The sequence below is a fragment of the Oryzias latipes genome, chromosome 12 (assembly GCF_053564925.1).
Source record: "Oryzias latipes strain Hd-rR chromosome 12, Olatipes_Hd-rR_3.1".
In the NCBI taxonomy this organism is placed as follows: domain Eukaryota; kingdom Metazoa; phylum Chordata; class Actinopteri; order Beloniformes; family Adrianichthyidae; genus Oryzias; species Oryzias latipes.
The window spans coordinates 7,524,212-7,550,489 of NC_136248.1; the positions used below are offsets into that span (position 1 = coordinate 7,524,212).

A 26,278-nucleotide genomic window follows, 5' to 3' on the forward strand; every position below is an offset into this window, starting at 1 on the left:
TTCAACCAATGTAATTTTTGAAAATGTACTTTTTTTCCCCCCTTGACATTCACACTTTTGTTGCATACTGTATGATGTTTATGAATAAAAAAAAAATTAAAAAGAAAAAAGGACCCACAGTAAGAAATCACGTATAAAAAAAGAAAAATACAAAGCATATTCCTATTAATTAGAAACTTAAAAACATGGGGAGGAAAAAGTAAGAGCATCAGCAGATTGTATTTTTCAAATGGGTTCCAAGTTTTTAAACCTATAAATTCCTTTTGAGTTTTTAATTGATTCATCCTACTTTGCAATTTCACAAAGAAAATGGGTAAAAAGGTTTGTGATGGGTATATTTATATTTGAAAAATAATTAATAATTGTGGGGGGTTTCTGGGGGTAACGACTTCACCTTAAAAACAAATTCGATTTTGCAGATTTTGTGAACCACCTTCACATTTTTAGTAGAACCATCTGGAGGGGCAACAAAGCCAACATTACCAACAACAAAAATCTGACTTTTGAGACCAGAAAAATGTAGCTGTGTGGTCAAGGCTAAACCTTTTTTAGGTTTTAAATTTTTCTATTATATATTTTATTTAAAGTATTTAATTTGCTCAGCTAGCATATTATATTTTATACCATCAGACCAGTTCTAATTTTTAAAAACTTACTTTTTTCTGCTAATTTATCTTAAACTTTTAAACTTAGCTGTTAAATATCTTGCAGGTTAATTAAATGCAATCAAAGACGTTTTTGCAGTAAACTTAGTTTTTCTAATGTTAAGCATGAACATGCTAAAGTATAACGGAGCAGTAAAAGTATCAAACAGGTCAGTGTGACCATTGGTTTAATCCAGATGTCTGCTGACTGAAGCTCCAAAACGAATTTGGCTCTCTGGTTACAGAAAAATAAAACGTTTTTAATTTAAATAAGTAACTGTAAAGTAAAAAGAAAAAAAGCAAACTGACTTAAATGACCTCATACACAAACAGTTGAAGAACAGTACGCATTAACAGGTTGAACGAAAACGTTATGCCAGATTTTTGTGCGCCATGTACCACAGAAAATCAACTGGAGGTCAGTGAGCAAAACCAAAATTAAGGTGCACCGGATTATGAGGCCTCAGGGTGTCTTTTATTTTGAAAGGATGTCATGTCAACCTCTGTCAAAAGTTATAAACTATTTCATATTTTGAAAAATATATATTTTCTCTGTATGTTAATCTTTTTGTATGCAAAAAAAAATTATGTTTATCATAACAATAACATAAATACATATCGGTGTCCTATTTTTTCTAAACGATGAAGTCATATTTTTTGGTTCTGTTTAAGTATTAAAGGTTGCAGAGCCCTGCTTTTAGGCCTTTCTAATCTTTGACAAAACATCCGTCATGCGCGTGCACATTATAAAGAGGGTTTGGTTCACGTGCGGAAGAGACTCGAGGGGAGTTTGAAGAATTGACTTCTGGGATGCGGAGCAGCCGGCGGCAAGAGAGCGCGAGACACCAGCACCACCGCGGGGGAGTGAATGTTTCCAGGAGCAGCAAAGAGACGAGCGGGAACTCCGAACCGCGCAGTTTGACTTAAACACACACATTGTTCTGCTTTGCTCGGTGAACAGAGGCTGAGTGGAGGAGGGGGGGGAGGGAGGAAAAAAAAGTTAAGATCCCACGAATCAGCGCGTGGGAGTGGGAAGCAGGATCGTGACCAACTGACTGAGGCAAGCTCCACTGTCTGTCTCGCCATGGCAGGTAATTCGTCTGGACTGTGTTAAACGTTCTGAAAAAAAATGTTTTTTTTCATTGTTAAAACGTCGTTTCTTGGTCGTCTCTGCGTTCCGGGAGTCAGGTTTTATTCACCCACCAGTTCATTTCTGTTTTAGCTAACGATAGCTAGTTAGCCGAACTTGGCTAGTGCTAACCTAAGCTATTCACAGAACTCGACTGTCCTCGCGCAACAACAGAAACATTTGCCGGTTAAAGCTAGCTTACCAGTTACCGTTACAGCTGTTTTGCTGTTATCTACACAAATAGGTTGCATTACTAACCTGATAATGATATGCATGGCAGTTTAGCCAAATCTGTTAATAATTTTGTGGCACCGGCATGAAATAGTGTTAAGTTTTTGTAGCTAATGGCCGAGTATTTCGCTCGTACACGGAGGTTTTCTTTTGGTATACTTCTGTGCAAACCTCTTAATGGAATAACAACACACAAGGCTGCGAGTTATTAACCCAAACGTTAGGGCAAGCTCAAAGTAGCGCCACAGTTCTCAAACATGCATCGGCTAGCTTGGCAAGCCGTCATTGCTAGCTTTAGCGCAAACTTTGACATTGCTCACATGCAGGCTAGCAGGCGGGCCCACTGAGCTCTGAGGGAAATGTTCACGCAGTTTCTGCTTCAAAGGCTACAAGAGGCGCGGGATAACGACCATTTCATCTGTAGAGAATGCTCAGACTTTCTCTGCGATGTTTTTCATTCATTTGTTAGCTTTACTTTAGTAGCGAAGTATTGTGATTCCAGTGGGTGGGGGGGCCTCACCCCCCACCCCTATAGCAGACTTTGATTTTAAATTTGGTTTTAAAGGCATAGCAGAAACGTCAATCATGGAAAGTGTGGAATGCTTGCACGTCGTCCATTTTTTGAGTGACTCACATTTTTAGACAAATGCATTGCACAAGACTCCCCAATAAAACATTTGAGATATTTTGTTCCTCCAGTGAGTGTTTTGACTCTTTCTGGTGTGTATGCACAGAAATGATTGTACCTGCTTCCTTTGGGCTTGTTTATCCTACAAAATGTACTCTGTTAAAGTATGTGCTGCTACGTCAACCTGCTTTAAGGTGACTGTTGGAAACATTCGGTTTCAGTTTTGTAAGTGGCCACAATGATTGCAGTGCCAGAATTGTTCATGTATGTTGAGTTCCTCTTAAACCAGGCCTCAGCATGACCGCTGTTAACCAGCTACAAGACCTAAGATGAAGAGAACAGTCTAGCAGTTACTGACTGCACCCACTTTTATTGTAATTAAAAGATCATGTAGTTTTATAGCTGTGAGTTGACTCACTGGAACAGAACTGGTTTTGCAGGTGTAGACTGTCTCGAGTAATAGTGGTGTATCTTAATGTTTTAAGATATAGCTTATGTTATTTGCACATATTTATGTGGGACCAAACACAAAAAACTGATGGAAATTCATGTTGGCTGCATGTTTAGCGGACAGATGCACATTCCTGCATTACCGGCACAAATTTTAAGTACGGCCAAGTCTAAATGTTGTGGTTGGTCGCGTGTATTAACCTAATCCTAACCCTTCATCCGGGTCCGTGCAACCAAAGAAAAAGTCAGCTCTGGCTGCGTGTATTTTGAAAATTCTGTGTGAATGATCACTTTCTTAAAAAAGATGCTGCACAGTTTTCTACCTAAGTGGTGGTGCATGTGTGCACGTATGATCATTAAAATATTGCGGTAATGGTCAGTGGAATCATTGTTAGACCCTGGATCTCAGACAGGTCCCAACACTGATCTTTTCTGAAGTAATTCATGAATATTATTGAGCACAAGTTCTAACTGCTGCCACCAGGGAAGAGATGCAGGTCCTTCAGAGCCAGGACCAACAGACTTGAAAAAGTTTTTACCCATGCTCCATCAGGCTCCTTAATGATACTGTCAACACCCAGTCACCCTTTATGTATGGATTTGTACTTTTTTGGTTTTTAATATGATTTTCTTGCACTTTGGCATGTTGGCCACTTTCAATTCTGTCTTGCTCCTTGGCAGATGACAACGAAGTGTGTCATTCTTAAAAAGCATTTTTCACTAGGTTTAGAGCAATATTAAGTCAATAAAATCTTCTTCAGTTAAGTCATTCTGGTGTTTGAAGCAGACGGCAAGAAGAGTCACTGAAGATAATCCACTCATTTTTCTCTTCTCACAGCACCTGGAGGTGACATGCAGTGGTGCTTCTCTCAGGTGAAAGGAGCCATCGATGATGATGTCGCTGAAGGTACGAAGAACCATTTGAAATACAGTTTTGTTTAGAAAAATTAAAAATACAGGTATAACAATTTATTTTCAACAATTATTTGATTCATATCATTTGTAGTTGCGATACGAGTCATAGTGTATATTTGTTCAATTTAAATGATCCGATTTGATCAAGAATTAATGGCAAATTCATTCACATTGTCATAAAGTTGTTTTCAACATCAAAATAATAAAAAAGGAACACGATTAGAACATTCTACCACACTGAGTGGTCACATGTCTTTGCAGAACTCTGTTTCCACACGTTGGACTAGAATGATGGACTGATCATTTTTTGCTGCATCACATGTGTACTGTCTGCTGTAATGCACAAACTTATCATGGCTCAATCCAAATGGTCTTTTCCAATATTGATTATGGAATTATATCATATATAGGCGATGGATAAAAGGAATGTGTCCACACACTGTTTTGCTTATGCCGTCTATCATCTCTTTGTACAGTTTCGCTAAATTATTCAAACAGCAAACAAAAAAAATCAAACACACCTCTTTTAACAACATAGCGCAAGACTGTTGCAACACGTTATCAAGCAAATGTAGGGAATAGGTGACGATGCATTAATCCTCTGCTCTAAAGGCAGTTTGAGATTATTTGAAAGTCACCTAGTTTTAATGCTATTTTGTCACGCCTGTCTGTTGTTGATTTAATGTAGTTTCCTTCATGTAAGAATTGGATGCTTTTCATTATGCAACATAAATCAGTTGCTCAGTACTTGTCAAACCTGAAATCTAACTGCAGCCTTTAACTGCTTTAACAAAAAAACTGACTCATTTCAGTTAATTACAGGCTTAATCTGAACAAGTTCTAGGTGACTGTTTTGAACCTGATGCGCTTTTCAGCGTGACCCGATGCTTGAGCAAAAGTTGGGAAGGTATATTTCTATGGTGGCAGATCTCTGAGAGTTGTTTGCTGTTCCTGAGTATTTATTCAAATCGCATATCATCAGGAGCAGACGGAAAAAAGCCGATTTAAAAAAGAAAAGAATGCACTTGTCACGTTGAAAACACGCCGGGCGGGCCAAAAGCTCTGGTCCACTCCATTCTGATGCATCCACTTGTAGACAAATAGTAGGGATGGGTATCGTCACGGTTTTACTACTCTTATTGATACTGCTTATCGATCCGGTATCATAACGGTACTCTTATCGATACTTTTTGAGGACGGAAAATAAATAACAAATTAAGAACATAAAGTGTTTTATTTCCTCATTATGGAACAATGTTTTTTTAACAAAACATTTTACTTTATACATTTTCCAACTTGAAAAGTAAAATACATGAAAAATAAGAAAAAAAGAAAAATAAACAGCAATGTTTTGACATATTGCTGTCATGATGTAAATATAAAACAAATTAAATGTTTGAGTTCATAAAATCATCCCAGAGAGAGTCTCTGCTTCAACTCCGGCAGTGAAAGCTACGTGTGAATCTGATGCCGTGTTTCCATCTGACAGAGTTTGAAGCCAAAGCGCCTCCCCCGCCTCTCTACCTGCTTTTCTTCTCTAACTGTTCACCTGTTCACATCCTCTGCAGCAGCGAGTCGTTTTTTCCTACAAATAGCCAGACAGACCTCTCCTCTTCAGTGAGAATAGCAAAATAAATATCATCATTAATTAACATAAAATTGACTGACTTGGTGGGTTCAAATATGGCAGATAACGTTTATATTTTGTGGGTCACAAAAAAAAGCGACTTCTCCAGTACCGATAGCAGAACCGTTGAGGTCAGATCTTAACGATACTGCGGTCTTGAAGAATGTCGCCCCGGGGTTCGGTACCCATCCCTAACAAATACATCCATGTACGTCTTTGTTTTCCTCGTCTGAGCTGGAATCTGGATCAAAACTGTACGGCTGGGCAGCTTCAAAATTGCTCGCCATTTTTATTGCACCGCTAATGTTAGATTGGGAGTGTGACGGGCTGTAAGCTAGCGGGGGACTGTAAACAGATGGGTAATGGAAAATAGGGGTGGGCTTATTCCAAGCCAACAATCCTGCCCACAACTATCTAATGAACTCCTGCCGCCCTGCAGAAACTGTCCTTGTAACTATTCTCCAGTTTTTGGCTCGGTGGCATAATCATAATATACTAAAAGACCACTAGTTGTGGGCCTTTAAGTTATGTGACAGATTGGTTTTGCTTTTGTATCTGTTTTCATAGTTGATAGTAGGCCTGCACAATATACCGCATATTATCAAGCTGTGCAATATGCATATCGCAAAAGATGGCGAAATTTGCAATAAATGGTTGCTTTAAATGTGCCAAAACAAATCCCTTTATGCTTTTGACCAATGGGATGGAGCCCTTCACGTTGTTGACCAATCAGATGGAGCCCTATTATGTTAGATGTTTGCCTCCTATGTCGACAAGGGTCATTTGGAGTATAATTTTTTAACTGTTGTAATGAAACGGGAATGATGTTTTTGGTTGTTTTGCTCTTGGTTTATATACCGCAAGTTATATCGTTATCGCACTATTAATCTCTAATATCGCATTTCGCTAGTTTTCCTCAGATCGTGCAGCCCTAGTTGATAGAATTAATTTATCATAAAAATATAACGGAAGAATTTGTTCACACCTTAAGGAAAACACAGGCTTTAGGTTACACATTCAGTATCAGTTACTCTAATAAGAAATAATCATTTCAAAGCTACTGTATCTAGAAACCAGAAGCAACATGAGTGTTTAGTCCAATGTGGTGTTGGTATTTGAACAGGGGAAGTTGAGGATTTTAGCTGAGTGACTATTCTTACCCTAATGAGATTTTAAAGAAATACTAAATATAAGCCATGTTGGATCTTGTGAAAAAGGAGCATTCTGGCTTTCTATGACAATGTTTCCTCATCAGGAAGAAGTCATTTTAAAATTGCACAACAAAAAGTCGGGAACAAATGTATTTTTAAATGGATTGGGAATGAACGTGTGAGGCATCAGAAGAATGACAGTTTAGGGCGTGTCCTTGTGTAATGTCACATTTTCAGTGCTCTGGTGTATTTTACTTAAACTTTCTTTTTTCTGTGCATGCCTGTGAAAGTGACGCAATGTTCTCCCTAATTTTTCATTGGACTTGATTTATGCAGCAATCCCATGCAGGTGGATTGTGACTTTCAATAGCCATAAATAGTTAATGCATTTTAAACACGTGGGTAGTCATTATAAGGCTAATGGGTGTGGGCTGTAGGCTTTCAGACTGATGATCCAGTGAAATGGATTCTTTTGCGTCCTGTTTTGTCCTCATGATGCTGCTGACGACCACAAAAAGCAAAACGGCTAAATTCTTCTTTTATTTGAAATGTATTTGTTACATATACCCGTAGGCACTGATGAGGAATTTTAGCGTCTTTTGTACTATTTTTTTTTTTTTTTTTTTTTTTTTTTCTGCTCAGAAGCTGTGCCTATTTATTTCTGGACAACTATAATTTAGGTAGACGTTGTAATGTCTTTATTATGACGGACCAAAGCTGTCAGAGATGAGAAGCTTCCTGATTTGTCTCTTCATGCTGCTTCCTTTATGCTAAAACACAACTCTTGAAGATGGAGACTGAAACAAAGCAGAACCCGTGATCTGTGCTTGATCAACAGGGCACAGCCCAAAGACAGTCCATGACCCAGACCTTAAGTAGCAGCACAGAATGTAAAACCAAGAAACAAATGTCCAGATGTTCTCTGAATTCATTTCTAGTGGCAAAACTGAACATACAAGCATTGTTTTGTGGCTTTTTGTGTTGTGTTTAGAGAAGAGACACTTTCGTCATTTGACAAATATACCGGTAAACCAAAAAGCTACATATTGAAATTAAATCCTTTCAATGTTTTGTGTACGAAATCCATTCACTTCACATGTAATGATGGCTTTTACTGTCAGCAGCTGTGTGCTATTCATTGGATAAAATGTCGAAGGCCGTCTGCAGTTCAAATACTGAACCTGACTGTACAGGAGAACTGGACTGAGTCACTCCTCCCCCCTCACTGGTTCTTAGGAGCTAAAATCCCATAGATGTCTATAGAGAAATAAACAGCTGTTACTCAGTCATCCTATTGGTAACAATAACCACTCTTGCTTTGATACCTTTTTAATAAGTTCTTGTTATTCCTAATTAGGATATTTTTTGTTTATCACAAGTTCTTCAAGTTCTAAAACTGACCAGTCAGATGCCTCAATAAAAGTATGTGGTCTCATGTTAACTATTTAAAACATTTGACAGATTTTGTGCTGCCTGATTTCAAGTGGTAGGGGTGTGGACTTTCAACAAGCTCACTCCTGAATGGCAAGAGTTGTTGCCATAGAAACGATGACTCAGACTAAACGATACTTGCATGGTGGTGTCCGTATTGCGCCACTGAGTTGTCTTCATGTGATTGGAGCCAGAAGTAAGCCATTTTCTTTGGATGACGCCATGTACACTCCAGTTAGTCAATGTCTGAAACAGTTAAAAATAGGTCCAGACTCCAAGCTTTCTGTCTTGTTGCCTTCAAACATCTTAAGTCTAGTTGCTGTTTGTTTGTTTTTTTAAGTCCTGATGAATCCGTTTTTGTTGTCTTAAATCTATCACTGTTTTCTTGTGTTATAATCTATGTTCATCAATGCTCTGGGCTAAAGGGAAAGTATGCTCAGGCTTATGCCTTCACCTGACATGAAGACCATCAACAACATGCCAGTGTCCTCCAGCAGCACAACACACAACCCCCCCCCCATGTTGGACATTGTCTTTCTGCTCCAATGGGCAACAAAAGGTTGAGCCACTCCGCATCTGTATGGGATTGTGCTCCAGCACTTTAAGTATCGTTCAGCTGTGTGTGTGGGGAAGAGAGGATAATTGGATGTTAGTGGGGTTGGGGGGGGCGTGAAAAGGGAAAACTAGGTTACAGATCATTTTCTGTCTGGCCCACAAGCCGACAGAAATCCTGGAGGAGTTTGGATTAACATGCTGATTTGATTTGTACTTGTTACCAAAAAAGTAACAAATACTTTGAAAGTACTTTCAAATGAAAGACTAATCCATTTTCCTCCTGTCTGTCTTTCTTTTTTTTTTTAGCGGACATAATATCTACAGTTGAGTTTAACCATACAGGAGAGCTGCTGGCTACTGGAGACAAAGGAGGGCGGGTGGTGATTTTTCAGCAGGAAATAGAGGTACAGCTACATGTGTGCAACGGGCATCTGCTTTAGAGGAAAGCAATCTCCTCTTTTTGTTTTTAGGAAACAAGGGGAATAATTACATGATCTGAGGCTGAAGTTCATTTTTTTTTGTCAATTTCAACAGAATAAAAGCCTGCCTCAGTTCCGGAGTGAGTACAATGTTTACAGCACCTTCCAAAGCCACGAGCCAGAGTTCGACTACCTGAAGAGTTTGGAGATCGAAGAGAAAATCAACAAGATCCGCTGGCTTCCTCAGAAGAATGCTGCACAGTTTTTGTTGTCAACAAATGGTAAATCTGTCACTTATTGACTCCAAACAGCTGTGATTACATAGGGAGTTATACCCTTGGTACAAATAAGCTCACTCTGTTTTTTGGACTGTTAGTCACAGTATAAGAAGCACTTTTGGGAGAAATTTAAGAAAATGGGAACAAAGACAAACATTTTTCATCTTGAAAGGCAAATCATAACAATGCAATAGACAACAATAATAGACGGAACATCTGCACGCTTCACTACCGTAACACAATGGTGCTTATTTAGCTTCATGAAACATAGGAGGAATCGGCGATCTCAGAAGCAACAAATGGAAATTGTCTGAGTAGTTTGTCGGAAATATTAGCAGTGTCAATAAAAATTTTTTTTACATTTCTGAAAAACATATTGTCAATTTTAGAAAAAGTTTTCAACATGAGTCTCTTTCACACTGTTTGTAGATTAAAAAAGTTGTTTGTTTTTGATTTCAGATAAGACCATTAAGTTATGGAAAATCAGTGAACGAGACAAGAGACCTGATGGTTATAACCTGAAAGAAGATGATGGAAGATACAAAGATCCCAATTCCATCACATCACTGCGGGTGAGTCAAAGGCGTCAGAGACACCTGAATGAGAATTTAAGAAAGCCTTTGAGTCACGTTTGTGTTTACTGTTGGCACAAATCAGAGTAAACAAAACATTGGATTTTGGGTTTTAAAGTTTTTAGCTGCTTAACATAAGTGTGACCTCGCAAATTAAAAGAATGGTAAAAAATATATGCGCGAGTTTGGATCCATGTTTTAAAGAAAGTCCAGTGCGGATAAAGCTGCGTAACCAGTGTGTATGTGAGAATCTCTAGACCTCATTCTTTTTAATACATTTTAATTTTTTACTGTTTCATTCAGGTACCTGTTTTAATACCCATGGACCTGATGGTGGAAGCCAGCCCACGGAGGGTGTTTGCCAATGCTCACACCTACCACATCAACTCTGTTTCGGTGAACAGCGACCACGAGACCTACCTGTCTGCAGACGACCTGCGCGTCAACCTCTGGCACCTGGAGATTACCGACCGCAGCTTCAGTATCCTCAAACACGTGCTGGCACTTCCTGTCAAATCTTGTTAGTAGCGGTTTAAGCAGCATGGGTACAATCCAGGCGGTAGTTTTTGCTCTCCTTGACCGTTTCCTCTCAGATATTGTTGATATTAAGCCAGCCAACATGGAGGAGCTGACAGAAGTGATCACAGCAGCAGAATTCCATCCTCATCAGTGCAACACTTTCGTCTACAGCAGCAGCAAAGGCATCATCCGTCTGTGCGACATGAGGGAGTCAGCTCTGTGTGACAGGCACACCAAGCGTGAGCATCCATGATGGCAGATTTCATGTTTTCTGACTCCAGACCGTCAGAAAGTTCTGAATTTTTTTCTGCTTTCAAAGTGTTCGAGGAGCCAGAAGATCCGAGTAACCGCTCCTTCTTCTCTGAGATCATCTCCTCCATCTCAGACGTCAAGTTTAGTCATAGCGGACGCTACATGATGACCAGAGACTATTTGTCTGTGAAGATTTGGGACCTAAACATGGAAAACAGGCCGGTGGAGACCTATCAGGTGAGGAGTCTGAGTGAGATGGTTACATAAATGTGAACAGAGCTTCATAAGCTCTGATGATCAACACTGACAAAAGTAGTTTCAGTTTAGTCAGGACAACAGAGTATTAGCGCCACCGTAAAATAAAAAAATCAGAGAATAAAGTTGTACATTTATGAGGAAAAAAGTCAAATTTTCTGATAATAAACTTGTATAACCAGACATTTTATGTTTTAAATGGCATTACTTTTACCTTGTAAAATGGCAATTTTTTTGAAGAATACATTTTACCTTGGTAAAATTTTGACTTCTTCCCCTCAATATAGTGTGATGTTACTTGTAAAATGTTGGATTTCTCGTTTTTTATGGAGGCCCAAATACTTAGTCGTAATTCTGGTCATTTATGCACAACAATAAAACAAAACGGTCTTGTCATAATTTTAGTATTCCACCTCAGGAGCTCCTCCTTAAATTCACTTACAAATTCTCACATCGGTATGTCCGCTCATGTGTGAAGTATGATTGTTGTATGTAATTCCAGTGTTGAATTAAATACCATGATGGCCACTAGGAGACGCTGTTTTGAAGAAAGCACTGATGACTCCAGGCTTGTAAAGCTTCTTAGATTCTTTAAATTCATACATTTACAACAAACTCCGGTTGACTCAATGCTTGTTATTCCATAACAAAAAACAAAGATACAAAAATGTAAAAGTTTTTTTCCATCAACCAAAACCTGTTAGTCTGCACTGCGCTTCTTCACCTCAGAGATCAGTCACTCCGACTCCAGATATCGTCTGCATCCACAACAAAACCAAATCCAAACAACTGAAAGTTGATCGTTCAGGTGTGTCCATACTGAAAGTAAATCCAAAACAAAAAGGCGTTGTCAGTTTTTCTGCAAACTCCAGCGATGGACTCGCCTTTTGTCTTCAGTCTGCTGTCGGCTCTCCAAGGCAGAGGTCCCCAAACGTTTTCAGGCCACGGATCAGTTTAATGTTGGACAATATTTTTACAGGCGTCAAATTATCAATTTTTTTATCTTTTTCAGTTTCCCTCAACTTTTGAGTGTAAAGTTGTATTCATTCTTTGTAAAATATCTGCAACTGTTTTCTGCTTCATCTGTGCAATAGATTTCATGTTGAAACCATTCAACATGAACAGATTTTCCCTTGACCACAACCGTCAAAGTGGAGCCTCGTCAGACTTTTGGGGTGCAACGGATTTAAAAAAAAAAAAACAGTCCCTTAAACTAGTATTTTCACACTATATTTGTAAACGTGAATCCCCTGTTTGAGCAATGTTAGACAGTTGCTGAATATTCTGCATTATTATTAACATTATGGTCTGTGGGAGCAACTGTCACAATAAATCCACATGTTGAGAAAAGACTCCTGTCTGTTAGATGCAGATATCTTTTATTTTGAAGTCAAGGGCTCTTCTGTTTCTTCACTGGATCTTTTTTGCCTAAACAAACTTTTCAAATAAGTTTATTTATTATTCTTTTTTTTTTTTGCTGGCTTGGGGGTCTCAATTTAGCCGCTTTAAGAAAGTGACGGATGGATTTTCAACATGTGACCGAGCGACTTGACGCGCGTCAAGACTGAGTTGGATGTGGTTGAGAGTCCAGTAGTTTTTCAATAAGTCAGATTCAGAATCAGATTGTAAATAAAAGGGGTAAAAAATGAAGTTTATGGGATGTTTTGCCTCAGTGGCCCGGTACCAATTGTTCCCAATAGCCTGGGATGGGGGAACACTGCACTGAAATACAACTTCATCATTTGGACCAGGGCTTTACATTATCTTGGCTAAAATATGAATTTGTCCCAGATTTTCTCTTGATGTTTGTTCTTTTGTGACAACATGGTGGTGCCGTTGAGTTTTGGCTTTGCATTGATGTCACACCTCCCTCTTTACCTGCACAGGTTCATGAATACCTGAGGAGCAAGCTGTGCTCGCTCTATGAGAACGACTGCATCTTCGACAAGTTTGAGTGCTGTTGGAACGGCAACGACAGGTACCAGCACAGCATAGAATGGTTTTGTATTTAGACCTGGATTGTTCTTGTTGAGATCTCACCTGCATTTGTTGTCACCCCCCCTTTTCCAGCGTGGTCATGACCGGCTCGTACAACAACTTCTTCCGGATGTTTGACCGCAGCCAGCGGCGGGATGTCATGCTGGAAGCATCCCGTGAAAACAGCAAGCCCATGCAGGTCCTAAAACCGCGGAAGGTCTGCGCCGGAGGCAAACGCAAGAAGGATGAAATCAGTGTGGATAGCTTGGACTTCAATAAAAAAATCCTGCACACTGCTTGGCACCCCCAGGACAACATCATCGCTGTGGCGACGACTAACAACCTCTACATATTCCAAGACAAAGTAAACTAAGACGAAGGCAGGTTTGTGAGAGATGAGGTGGAGAGATTCTCATCTTTACCACTGGCAGCCTCACCCAGGATGACCTGTGGGGGTGCAGACTCCCAGCATCCCTCTGTCACCTCCAGGTGACCAGACTTTGCCACTTTGTTTTGGATGTGGACAGAGGAAGACGCTCTGGCCCATCATCAGTCAGTCTGGGGGGTGTAGTCACATCTGCCTTGTTATTTAAGTGATGTGCCAATTTTTTTTTTTTTTTCTTCTCTTCAATGTTTTTGTTTTGTTCAGACAATTTGCTTCTCCACTGTGGGCAATAGTTTCATTTCTGACTACAGGCACGCTCATTTTTATACCTTCCCCTAAATGGTTCTGTAGTAAAACAAAGAAATAAACACTTTAGTGTGTCCCTTTATTGCCCTGTGCCATTGTGATGTTTATTTTTCTAAGGAAATGTGGAGTTTTTGACTCTATGCGAATACTGTTTTAGTCTGTTCCTTTGAGGATCCAGCAGTTAACAGTTGTGTCCTCCTTTTTTTTTTAAATTTCCTTTCACTTCCTGGTTGTTCCTACTCCACAGCATCACCTGACGGTTGATTTTAAATACAGTGAGTCCAGACTGGTCCACTGAGGTTCTCGTCCTGCTCACTGTTTCTGTGCCTCAGGCTTCGGGGTGGGCGACGTTCCCAAGCTCCACAAGAGATTTATTTTGTTTTGAGGTTGGCTCTGTCTTAAAATCATTGTGGTTTAGTTCTGATTTTGTTGTGTGTGTTCAACAATAGGCAGGTATGAGAGAGAGCCTATACAAAGATAACTATGATTGTCATATTTATATACAAAGAAAAGAGAATTTGACTAAGAGGCTTTCCGTCCCTCTTTGGGATATTAAGCTGACCTTAAACAGATCTTTTGTTTTGGGGGGGGGTTTGTCTTCCCATAGTGAACCATTTCTCTAAAGCAGCCCTTCTGAACAGGAACTTGGAATTTGACACTGGACTTTTATTGCTGCACCAACGGAAGTACTTGGATATTTGTGTTGAATGACTGCAACTTAAAGAGAAAACGTTATTTGAGGCATTAAGGCGTCTTCAGTGAGGATGAACTGCAGTCGCTGCTGCTTTGTGATGGCACTCGGTTCTCCAGAACACCACATTTACCTGTAAACTAGGGATATTGATGCCTCTGATAATGTGTAATTATAATTTTACTGACGGAAGAGGAATAAAAAAATAAAGGAACTACTTTTGCATCCTTTTGATTGTTTTGATTCCTCAGATCTAACCTATATTGGGTGATACTTCATTTACTTTGAGAATTAAGGGGAATTTGTTTATTTAATTCTATATCTAATGATGTAAGGTGAGCTGTTACCTATATTTCGTAAAGACTCCATCAGTATGAAAAAAGTGTTACGTAAGTACGCCCCCCCCCCCCCCCCCTCCGATTGAGTATTTAACGAACGATGTTACGTCATCACCTAGCCGTGAGCAGGCGTGCCCTCGCTGCTGCTGCTGCTGCTGCTGCTGGTGGGAAAACAAACGGCAGCGGGACTTCAGATCGGCTGCTCCCTCCTTCTGCCGAGACCCGGACTAGAGCAGCGGACTCTTGTAGTGTCCACGTCCGGATGTATGCCGAACAGGGCACGAGCGCTTTGCACTGATCCGAGTCCTGAATGCAACCCACCCTGCTCAACACAAACCACCATGTCTGACGCTGCTAACACTGCCTCCACAGACAACAACGGCGGGGACTCGGGGCTAAACGGTAAACTCAAGCCTAGCCAACTACTGCAGTTTGGTGTTTACGCGCTTAAATTGTGTCTTAGTTGATGTTGACAAACATTTAAAAACTATGGTTTATCTATAATACAAGTCTAAATCCCTCGTCGTTTTTCTTAAAGCTCACGTCAGCAAATAAGGCGGGAGTTATTAGAGCGTTATCTGTTTATTGACAACGTTTGGACCAATAAGATTGAGACTTTTCTGAATGACGGGCACGTGGTCCAATCAGTGAGTGTTTACCAGGAAGGGAGGCGGGATGAAAGAGCTGTCAACAATGACCGATTGAAGAAGTGATAAAATAGGTTAAACGACATTTTAAAAACTATGACCATAACTATGCCTCACCAAAGCATCAACTATTTATTTTTAACATTAATTTAGACGAAATTAAGAACTATTTTGCCCCCGATAGCTACGGATTAACTTTTAAATTGTGGGTCATAGGCTTTTAAACTTTTTGTTTGTAATAAGAACAACCTAGTTGCCAAATTTAACAGGATTTCATGGTTGATTTATTTCTTACGTTATGTAATTTTACTGTACTATTTATCGATTTTTTTTTTTTTCATTTTCCTAAAAAGAAAAATACAGGGAAAAATAACTCCAATTGACTCAAACGCAGTTAATTTGCGCTCCCTATTGAAAAAGTAAACAAAGAGGCGTTTATGACGCTGCTGGGCACAGAGCTGCCATGCTCATGGCATGCAGGCGTGGTGGGAGCAGAGGTGGGGGGTTCAACTACAGTCTATTTATGGCAGAGCCACAAGGACACGGACACGAGTAAAGTTCCAGCATTCAACCATGACAGCACATCAGTTAAAACAAAGAGGAGCTCTTTAAATGTAGTCATGACTCTGAATAATCCATGTATTGAGTTACTGACAGTTTGAAAACAAAAACAACAGGTTTGCTGCCATCCAACTGAACGTTAGGCCTTCTCTTTCTGCATATTTAATACAATAGATATGTATTTCGTCTAACAGACTTTGAATTCATTTGTTGCTGGGAGACGATTTATAAACATTGCCTTTTATTGGAGGATTTGTTTTACGACTTTAACCCACTCATTGGCTGATTACATTAATTACTATTCACTGTAAACAGATTTCAGTGTTTTTCTATGTGAGGCAGTTTTATCAAATCCTTGTTCAGGGCTAAAAACATACAGATCTGCATAGAAAGAGTTTATTTCTGGAACATATCACTTTATATGTCCTGGAGCTCCACTTTAACCCCTGGCTCAGTCTGATCAGCATTCTTGTGGCAACACTTTTTCCTAAACTCACGCAACAGCTGATCATCTCTGTGCCGCCAGAAGCTCCGGCGCTATGGCAACGTGGTTTTAGTCCGGCCAGAGGAGACAAAGGCCTGCAAACAGGCGGCTTGGCCTGCAGTCTGCTGTGTAATCCACAGGATGCTGAGTCCATGCCTGTTTAGTGGAGGGTGGGATTCGCTTTTCGGGTTAGCTTTTAACCGGCCTGTTGATGTGTACGTGCTGTTTGCTTAGCCTGACATGGATCGGGGGGTGTATGTGTATTTTGGTGAGGCAAGTGTTTTGATTGTGGATGATCGGGATAGTAACATAATTTCCCCCACCCTTCATGTAAGCTAGCTCTTGACACTGTGTACCTTTTTGCGTTGCGATGCTCGAGCTCACGTACCAGCTGGGACCGCGTTACATTTCTCAGACGAGGTCTAGCGTCTGGTCACGCTCGCAGTGGAGCGTGTATTACATCACACAGCAATAAATAGAACTTTACTCTGCAGGTTCTTTGACAAACACTTTCATTTATGTCTCCTCACAGTTTAGGATGAGCTGACAGGTCGTGATGTGAGGTCCCTGGAGTCTGCGTGACGCCTGCCAGGGGACTGACATGGAGACTTTTTGAAATGTCATTAAAGAAGATTTGGCTCATCAGAGCAGCTGTTTCAAATCATCTAATGAGAACAACCTGATTAAAATAATATTTGTTTTTTGCGCACAGATGATTTTATCCACCTGTTGCTCTAAAAAACTCCGTCTTGTTCTGATTTTGGAGATTTTCCTCGATCTTTGTGATTAAAGTGAGCTTTAACCTTGTATGTTATTGTAATTATGCATATTTTTTTATCTTCTAGTACTACTATGTTCATGCTGGTGAGGCACTGACATCATCTGTCAGATTCACAAACAAATGAACTGTACAGAGTAGCTTATTCACCATTTGATTTGCAACAGGTAGTCTGTGTTGTTTAAAATTTCATTTCAACATTTTTATTCTGTTTACAAACTGTACCATTAAGAAAAAGCACCCAAAATGGATAACTGGATGGCTGCACTTGACTTTCTACCACTAATTCTATTATCTTCTAGTAGTGGTGTCTCATTCTCTGGGATCACCGGCGCCCTCTGTCTTGAGGCATGTGTACTACAGGCCTCACCTAATGTATTTCTAATGCGCATTTTTAGCGGATAAAAAGGCTACATGGGCCACAAGCTGGCACCAATGTAATCAGACAGCTGGCGAGAAATAAAAAAACACACTTTTTTTCTTAAAAAATATTAGATTTTTATTTTTAAATAAAAACGTATATTTATCTTATTTAATTTGTGTGGGTTTTTTTAAGGCCTCACCTGCCTCCCCGGACTGCATGTCACTGCTATACTACTATAGTACTGCTATAACTATAATTAGTATACTGATGATTGCCACACTTGGTGTTTTTAACACATTCTTGTGGCATTTTTTTTCATGATGTTGTGAAAATATTGTATTTGTGATGTAGAAAACACGCTGGGCAAGCCACAAGCTCCCTGCTCTGCTCCATTCTGATGCATCCAGTCGCAGGCGAATAGATCCACGTACGTCTCTGTTTTCCTCGTCTGAGCCGAAATCTGGATCTAAACCGTTTGGCCGGGTAGCTCCAACGTTGCTCACCTTTTTTGTTTCACTGGTAATGTTAGGTTCAAGTTGTAACAGGCTGTAAGCCAGCGGTAGGGGCATGTAAACAGATGGGTGATGGGAAATGTTGTCCACAGTTCTGACACAAATTTGAAAATAACTGCTGTTACTCTGCAAAAACTATGTCCTAAAAGAACAACTGTTTTTTTTTTGGCTGAAAACTGTTTTAAAATACATCAAAATGATTGGAGTTGGATTTTAGGTGACCATAATCCTAAAACATCTCTTGCTATGTTCACTCTGGTCATTTGACGCACATTAAGGAACGCACTTTTAGCCCATTGTGTTCACACTGGACGTGTAGCGAGGGGCTTCTTCCTCGTCTTCTTTTGTGACTATTTCCTAGCGCATGTCACCTAGAGTTGGAAGAGGCTTGGTGTGAAATGTTGAAGGGGTACAATTTTCGTAAATCTTGCTCCAGAGTTTTTCTTTCACGGCTCTATTCCGATATATGAAAGACTTGGTGTCGTATTATTCCAGTTAGGTAAAAAACAGAAGTTTTTCATTCTCGTGATAAATTTTCAGACATTTGGCACTTCAATAAATTAAAAGGGACGACATCCATACGTCACGAGTTCCTGAGTAGTCAAAGTTTGAACTGGCTTAACTTTCAACGCGCGTTCAATGGACTTGTACTTAGAGCCGGAAAATGGTAGTAGAAACTTGAGTAGCGGTGTGAACATACCATCTGCATATCCTTTTTGTTTTACTGCATTGAAACACACAATAGTAATGTCCATGGATCCAACATCTGACGTGGTTTCTACAGGGATTTCTGTTGACCTCTCTGAAATATCACAGTTGTTACACATTCGAGAACTTAGTGGGTCGTGTATTGGAAATAGTTGGTATCTTTTATGAAACAAGTCTTCTTAATTTCTCTCTATTCATTAACTTTCTTATATAAACGAACTTTAATATTATAAATCCATGATGTGTTTGTAAACCTCAAATATTCTTTTAACATTGTGTTCAAAATAAAAGTGGAACCATTTGTTTCCACGACGATGTCTTTTGTGCATCGTCTTACTATGGATGACAGATATTTTCGGGCTTGATTGTACAAGTTTAATCCATTCAAACTGGCCTGAAAAGAACTTTGTTTTGTGTGCTTGTTTGTCCACAGGGTCCTGGGTGGAGTTGGAGATGAACCGAGCTCATCAGGCTCAGGCATCCTTGACGGGGGGTCTGGCCCCCGGCCTACTGCCACTCCCTCAGGTGGAGGAAGAAGAGGCCATAGTGGGGGGGCTCGAACACGTCCCGTCCTCTTCCTCAATTCACAACGGAGACATGGAGAAGATTCTGTTGGACGCCCAGCATGAGTCGAGTCGCAGTAACTCTTCCTGTGACAGGTGGAGAAACAACTTCCCATCATGCCTTTGTACAGAAGAACTCTCGATTCATTTAGGCCGAATTAAAATTCCTCCCCTACCCCTACATTTAGCCCTCCCGCTGCTGAGTGACATATTTATTTCACAAATGATCTCTTTTGCCAATGGCATTTTTTCATCTGCTCCTGATTCACAACAATTTGAATAAAGAAATACTCAGAAATGCAACTTTAAGCTTAATTTCCTTAATACATACTGTATGTCCTTCATCAGAAAAAACACGTTGAAAACACCAGTTTAAACAGAAGTGTGAGATCAGAAAACAACATATTTAAAACGTGTATACTAACACATTTAAGAAGTTGGTTTAGAAAATCGCATTAATAGTTTTAGTGGATTTAGTTTGTTTGTTTTGGAGCCCAGGAAGACTCGCTTCTCCTGTTTTTTCAGGACGAGTCACAGTTTCATCTGAATCCGAGCAGATAGCTCCTGAAGTAACTGCTTACATCACCGTTCAACTGACAGAAAGACCCTGACCCGTTCTCCGGTCGCCACATCATATCTTTGTGATAAAGTACATCTCATAAGCTGCTGTCCTGTCAGCCGCCGGTGAGCCTCAAGATGTTTCCAAACATCCCAGCCACCAAACCGCCGGGATCTCTGGACACAAACATGGAAAAGAATTACAGCTGGAGGCTTTTTATTGACCTTTTGGTAATCCCTTTGCTAATACACTTGAAGTTTATTTTATGAAGCATACTTGAGTATAAGTACAAGCATAGTAAAAAACACTCTAGACCATACATTTGTAGTGTAGGAAGTAAACTAACTGAATACTTCTTCAGAATAAATTGGAACATTTTAGGTTTACTATACATAGAAAGTTTGTAAAAAGTAAACTTCAAGGATACTGCCTCACTTTTAGTATAGGCTATATACATGTAGTATACTTGGACTACTTTTTCCTAAGATATCTGTCAGCAAAAGACCGTAGATCATTTTCTCATCAGAAACCTGATTTTGTTGTTTTTTTCTACACCTACTACTGTTTCAGTGCAGCAGTTTTAGTTTCACTATCACAGGACGGGCTTTAGCAGAAAAAAGGAAGCAGTTTTTGCACTTTTTTAAAATACATTTTTATAACCAGGAGCGGAAGTCCATCCCAAGCTTCCGATCAGGATATTGATCTCGTGGTTTAAAGACTAAATGAAGATGGCTCTTTTGGCAATTAAACTTAAAGTTGCATGATTGAGTATTTCTTTATTTAAAATAGTTGGAAATCAAGAGCAGACAAAAACTGTTGTATGAAAAAGATTCTAGATGTGACGTAAAAGTACAACGGACGGGTCACAAGCTCCACTCTGATGCATCCACTTGTGGGCGTCTAGATCCGCGTACGTCTTTATTTTCCACATTCGAGCTGGCATCTGGCTCCCAACTGTAAATGGCAGGATAGCTCTGAGATTGCTCACCATTTTTGTTGCCCCCATAATGTTAGGTTGGGGCTCTAAGTTAGCAGGAGAGCATGTAAGCAGGGAGTTTTCATGTGGGGATGGGGTTGCTCCATGCCAACGGTCCCGCCCACAACTCAGAGGCAATTTTTTTTTCTTTTTTTCTGAAACTTGCTTTTGATTAGCTTTCTTGTCCTAGAAACTATGTCCTAGTAAACGACAGGTTTTTGATTTAGGCTAAAAACGTCATAACCGCAATTAAAACACCACCGGAGATGCTTTTACAATAGATCAGGAGATTACTGGAGTGGGACTTTAGGCTTTGGTGTGAACAGACTCCTTAAAAAAAGAAGGCTGATGTGTAAAGAAGTCTGTGCTCCTTTCCAGCCCCCCACGGCCACACTCCCCCCAGGACGAGGGACAGATCATCTTCGACGTGGACATGGCCGCCAGAAGAGACAGTCAGGTAAGCGCTCGCGTGTCCCCTCAGCTTCTCCATCCGCCTGTTGCCATGGCAGCCGCATGAGCAGCTTCCCGCCTGTAGTTTCTATGGAGACGGCTGCCTCTTAAGGGGAATTTTCTTTGCTTATTTTTGTCAAACCTGGCGCTTACAAGACACAAAAACTGTTTCCTTGTCAGAAATAACTCCGACATGCATCAATTTTGGTGTTTTTACGATCGAACACTTTCTATCCGTTTTTATTCCCCTTTAGTCTGAAGAGGAAGTCTCGGACAAAGAGAGGGACATGGACATCCTTATGAAGGATGCAGATTGGGTTGCCGACTGGTCCAGTCGACCGGAAAACATTCCCCCCAAGTGAGTATGTGGTGTGTAAACATGAGCCTTCTCTGTCCAGGTCAGCGGAACACTCTCAGTTTGTTTGAACAGGAAAAAAAAGAAAGGGGTTAGTTGTCGGGAAGATGTTTGGATGAGTAGGATGGAGCCATCTGTCCTGACAGAGCAGCACTGGAAAGAAACTGATAATGGGTTAGTCATCAGCAAAGAAGAGACTTTTTGGTGAAATGAACAGCCGATGGACAGATTTTCCCATTTGGCATTCAACTGGAGTTGTTTTTATTTTATTTTTTAACCTGGTTAAACGTCTTCTAAAATAAAACCAAAGTACTAAAATAAAACAAAAAAAAACAAAAAACTATCAGGAGGGGCTAAAATACCATGAAATAATGAATAAAAAAAGTGACCCATAATGCTTTGTTGTTGCGCTTTGTGTTCAGTTATCGACATTGACTGTATATAAGCGATGGACTGACTTACCCCTCCCCAGTTTACCAAACAGGAAGTACCCACTTGCTCCAAGAAGCCAAAATCCCATAGACGTCTATAGATAAATCAGCGGCTGTTCTTGCTTTGATACCTATTTTTTCACACAATCTTTATCAGATTGGGTTTTTAACTGATGTCTTTTATGGTCTGACAGGATTTGAGCTGTTGGGGTTTTTCATTTGACCTGCAGACTCAGCTGTGCTTCTCTTTTTCTGTAGGGAATTTCACTTCCGTCACCCTCGGCGCTCCGTAACTCTCAGCATGAGGAAGACTGGCGTCATGAAGAAAGGAGGAATCTTCTCCGCGGAGTTTCTCAAGGTCTTCATCCCCTCGCTGCTGCTATCGCACGTAATCGCTCTGGGGCTCGGGTGAGTTTCCTCCCCTCTTGGAAAGGGTTTCTGGCTGTGTTTAAAACACATTTTTTTTGCCTTTTTTGAAACCATTTGGGTTTAAATCTTGCTTTTGACTTGATTTATTTTCGGTTGCTCCCAGAGACTCAAAAGCCTTCAACATTTGTGCATGAGAACTAAATCAGGAGAAATATCTACACAAAATGTTTTTTTTTATTTTAACTCGACAGTAACAGCCCAGTTATTTGTGTAAATGCCTCCTAAATCTTTGATATTTTTTTATTTTTATTTTCCTGTACTTTCCTTGTCTATGCAGCAGCTGCTGATTGCCTCATTTTCCGTGCTCAGCAGTTGTCAGACTCCACAATTGCTCTGTAAACATAGATAAGGAACAAAACCAGAACGCTGGTGATGTTTTGACAAAAGCACACGCTGTCCATTCTATTCTGGTTTTTTACAATCGGATCAAACTCTAAAGCTGAGAGTTTGCTCTGGGTGGGAACGGAAATCCCAAACATTGAAGGTAGATGCAGTCGCTTCGTCGACATATTTACCGACCCAACTGGACACATGCAGCAGCCAATGAATGTGAGAGGGCGGGACAGGACAAAGGGTTAGGTAACAATGAAAATATGAAACCTAAACGGATTTGATCAAGAATATTTGGACAAAAGTTTTCTTTAGACATCAGCTTGCAGATCGATGCTTTCAGAAAGCTTTGCCCCCCCCCCCACACACACACAAAAAAACAAAAAAAAGTTGTGAATCAATAAAAACCTAGAAGGAAAGGAGAAGTTTTGGGCCATTTCTGCCTTAAAATGCAGCTTAATGAATGCTTGCATTTAAAAATGTAACAAATTTTCCCTTTTGTGGTTTTCAGGAATCCCTCTAAGAACCTTCTAGTATGTCAGGCAGAAAACTGTCCTCGTATTTTGACATTTTATTTGCCTTTTTAATCAGTTGACATTCTCTCTAGTATGTGAACTTCCATCCAAACTCCCGTGGAGGGTCTGGCCCTGAATGGTTTGCTGAACATGATGCAAATGGCTTAAAATGTTTCTAAAAATACTCTGAAAAATTTAAACTGTTGCTGCAACACAACCCTGAGTTCCTCTTACCCAGAGTCTCCTCCTGATCCCTGCAGAACAATGACAGAGAGTGGGGACAACTGTGGGTCACAGTGATGCAGGACAGACGGGCGGAGTTTAGTCTGCAGCACAAGTGTGGTTTGGAACTCTCTTGGGTCCAGATTTCTATTTTAATGCTTCAGCAGTTGTTGATAGAGGCCAGCAGGGGGAGCTGTGCAACCAGAGACGCAGTACCTTTCAGCAGAGCGAGGAACACATGAACCAGAACTTCTCAGTCCTGGACTCCAAAGCCCCCCCAGCTCCAACTACAGTTCTTTGGGAGTTGAATAAGGCGGGAGGAGAGGGGGGGTCATTCTGTCTGTCTCCTTTTTGATCGACTGCAGTTCTCTAGCTTTAACATCTTCTTGTCTCCTCTCAGCGTCTACATCGGAAAGAGGCTGACCACGCCCCCCACCAGCTCCTTCTGAGCCCCAAAATGAAGAGAAGTGCCTGGGAGGTGACCATGAGATGTTGGAGAAAAGTTTTGCTGTTCTGAGTATGCCCTCCTCTCCCCCCTCAGTCCTGCCTGCACCCCCCCCCCCCCCCCCCCCAGCCTGAGATATGACATGTTCTCAGGAGAAACGCATCTGCCTTTTCCTTCGTCTTTCTTCCTCCTTCCGATTTTCTTGATTCTTTCTTATATCTTTCACAAACAGTATTGAGGTCAAATTCTCCAGAGTTTCAACCTTCGGAATGGGGGGTTTAGTGGGTGGGTTAAAGCATTGAACCAAACTCCTGTACTGCTGTGCCCCGGCACTCCACCTGCAGAGACTTCCACCGAATCCAAACGACTAAAAATGTCCTCATGCCTTTTTTTTTTTGTTTTCTTCTGTTGTTGTCGTCCGTTCTGGATTGTTGTTTATTTGTTTATTAAGCCGTTTTTATTCAGTGGCCAACCGCCTCCGAGACATCACCCGCACAAGAGCCCCCAAACGGGTGGTGGAAAGGTGGCAGGTGTGCAGGCGGGCGGTGTCCTCTGTTCGTTTGTGTCGCTCGTGAGTCCATAATTCACCCAAACCAATCAACCTTTGTGTTTTCTTCTGATACATCAGAGTTTCATGCGTGTCCAGGAAATCTGCAGTGTGTGGTTTTCCAAAAGTCAGATGTTTTGGTAAAAATTGAGGCAATACAACTCAGATGGAAGGACATTTTCTTTTTGTTTTTTTTACAAGAAAAAGCTTTTGAAACCTCAGTTCTGAAGATTAAAATCTACATTTAGCCAATCCTCACCCCAGAATGTTTGCCAAAAATGTGTTCAACACCAAGACAAGAGCTCCATGATTCTCCAGTGGGAGTGGGACTTTCACTGCAGCTTCTTCTGGAAGGAGAAGGGGAGAGTTGATGATGCGAGACAACTTTTTTGGGAGTTGTGGCATCTGCCAATGCAGAGGTGTGGTGGGTTTCATTGTGAGCCGGCCCACCATTAGTGAGGTTTGCTGTGGAGAAGCTCAGCCGCATCCAGCACGTCCGAGTGACCCCTGGAGAGCGCCCTGCACACCAGCTGCAGGAAAATCCAAGTGGTCAGTGTTGACAGATTCGTTAGTTGTGACGCGGACGTTGCTGCATTTTCTAGGTAGGAGAACGAATCATTTTTAAACTGTGTCATGTGATCCAAATAAATCCTGGCTTTGCCTTGTTTCCTTGACTTTGTCAAACTTTGAACACAGATTGATAGAAAATTTCCGTCTGAAACAGTAAAACGATCCTCTTCATAAAGGAGCTTTCCGTTTGTCTTTGTACACGCAGAGTTTGAAAGTGTATTTGGGATCTTTCCTGTCGTGTTTCATGTGTTTTGAAAACATTTTTCTCCCCTGGTGAGACCGAACACACAGATTTAAAGTCAAGTTTGACTAAATTCACAGAAGCTCTTTGTTGATTTCAGTGCCTGATGACTGGTAGGAAGAGTTCCCTCAGACTCTGATCAGCTGATCTGCATTATTATAATAATGTATTTGCTTTATTTTGTCCCCCTACATTGGAGAAACGGATAAAGACTGTCATTAAAAACGACCTGAAAGACGACGTGTTTTTTCTGTGTTCATTTAAAGGGATTTTGATTTACACTCATGACATGGAAAAGCACAAATCTGAATCCTCGTCGTTTTTTGGGACATTTGAGCTCACGTACAAGAAAATAATGATATTTTTTTAGATAAAGAGGAAATTATTAGAATATAAAATAATAATTTTTTACACCAAAAGTGAACAACAGAATCCTGTTGGAACTGGCAAATATCACAAGCTGAGAGAAGCGGTTTTACATGAGCAAAAAAAATTTTCAGTTTGTTCTGTCAAAAACATTACTGCATCTGTTAACACATTTTCATGCCCAATTACCTCGTTAGTCTTCCAATTTTTTTTTATCATTTGGATATTTGGTCAAAACTCTCAATCTACTTTTTGTTCTTCCTAACCCCTTTTGGGGTGGCAAAGTTGCTGGAGCCTATCCTATTTCCTGCATGGTTGTAATACTTTGAACTTTTTGTTAATTTTGCTTCTAGAAAGGTAAAATCTTGACTCTAAGCTAAAAACACCTTCATACTTAAATAAGACCAAATCATTTTTAGGACGTATAGACAGAAAGATGGGATCCTTTTTCAGAACATTCTGGAATTTTACA

At 40.4% G+C, this 26,278-nt stretch overlaps 2 protein-coding genes across 2 annotated transcripts; both read left to right on the forward strand.

The window, feature by feature from the left end:
• Positions 1–1,114: 1,114 nt before the first annotated feature.
• On the forward strand, positions 1,115–14,640 carry ppp2r2ab (protein phosphatase 2, regulatory subunit B, alpha b). Its single transcript, XM_004075021.5, has 10 exons — positions 1,115–1,735; positions 3,921–3,989; positions 9,068–9,165; positions 9,296–9,461; positions 9,918–10,030; positions 10,334–10,511; positions 10,624–10,788; positions 10,869–11,038; positions 12,943–13,034; positions 13,127–14,640. The coding sequence occupies exons 1-10, from the start codon at positions 1,729–1,731 to the stop codon at positions 13,404–13,406; spliced, it is 1,338 nt and encodes a 445-aa protein (XP_004075069.1). The 5' UTR covers positions 1,115–1,728; the 3' UTR covers positions 13,407–14,640.
• Positions 14,641–14,852: 212 nt separating this feature from the next.
• bnip3lb (BCL2 interacting protein 3 like b) lies at positions 14,853–25,680 on the forward strand. The gene is made up of 6 exons (XM_004075020.5): positions 14,853–15,155; positions 19,241–19,466; positions 21,284–21,362; positions 21,610–21,713; positions 22,400–22,549; positions 24,038–25,680. The coding sequence occupies exons 1-6, from the start codon at positions 15,020–15,022 to the stop codon at positions 24,084–24,086; spliced, it is 744 nt and encodes a 247-aa protein (XP_004075068.1). The 5' UTR covers positions 14,853–15,019; the 3' UTR covers positions 24,087–25,680.
• Positions 25,681–26,278: the final 598 nt, after the last annotated feature.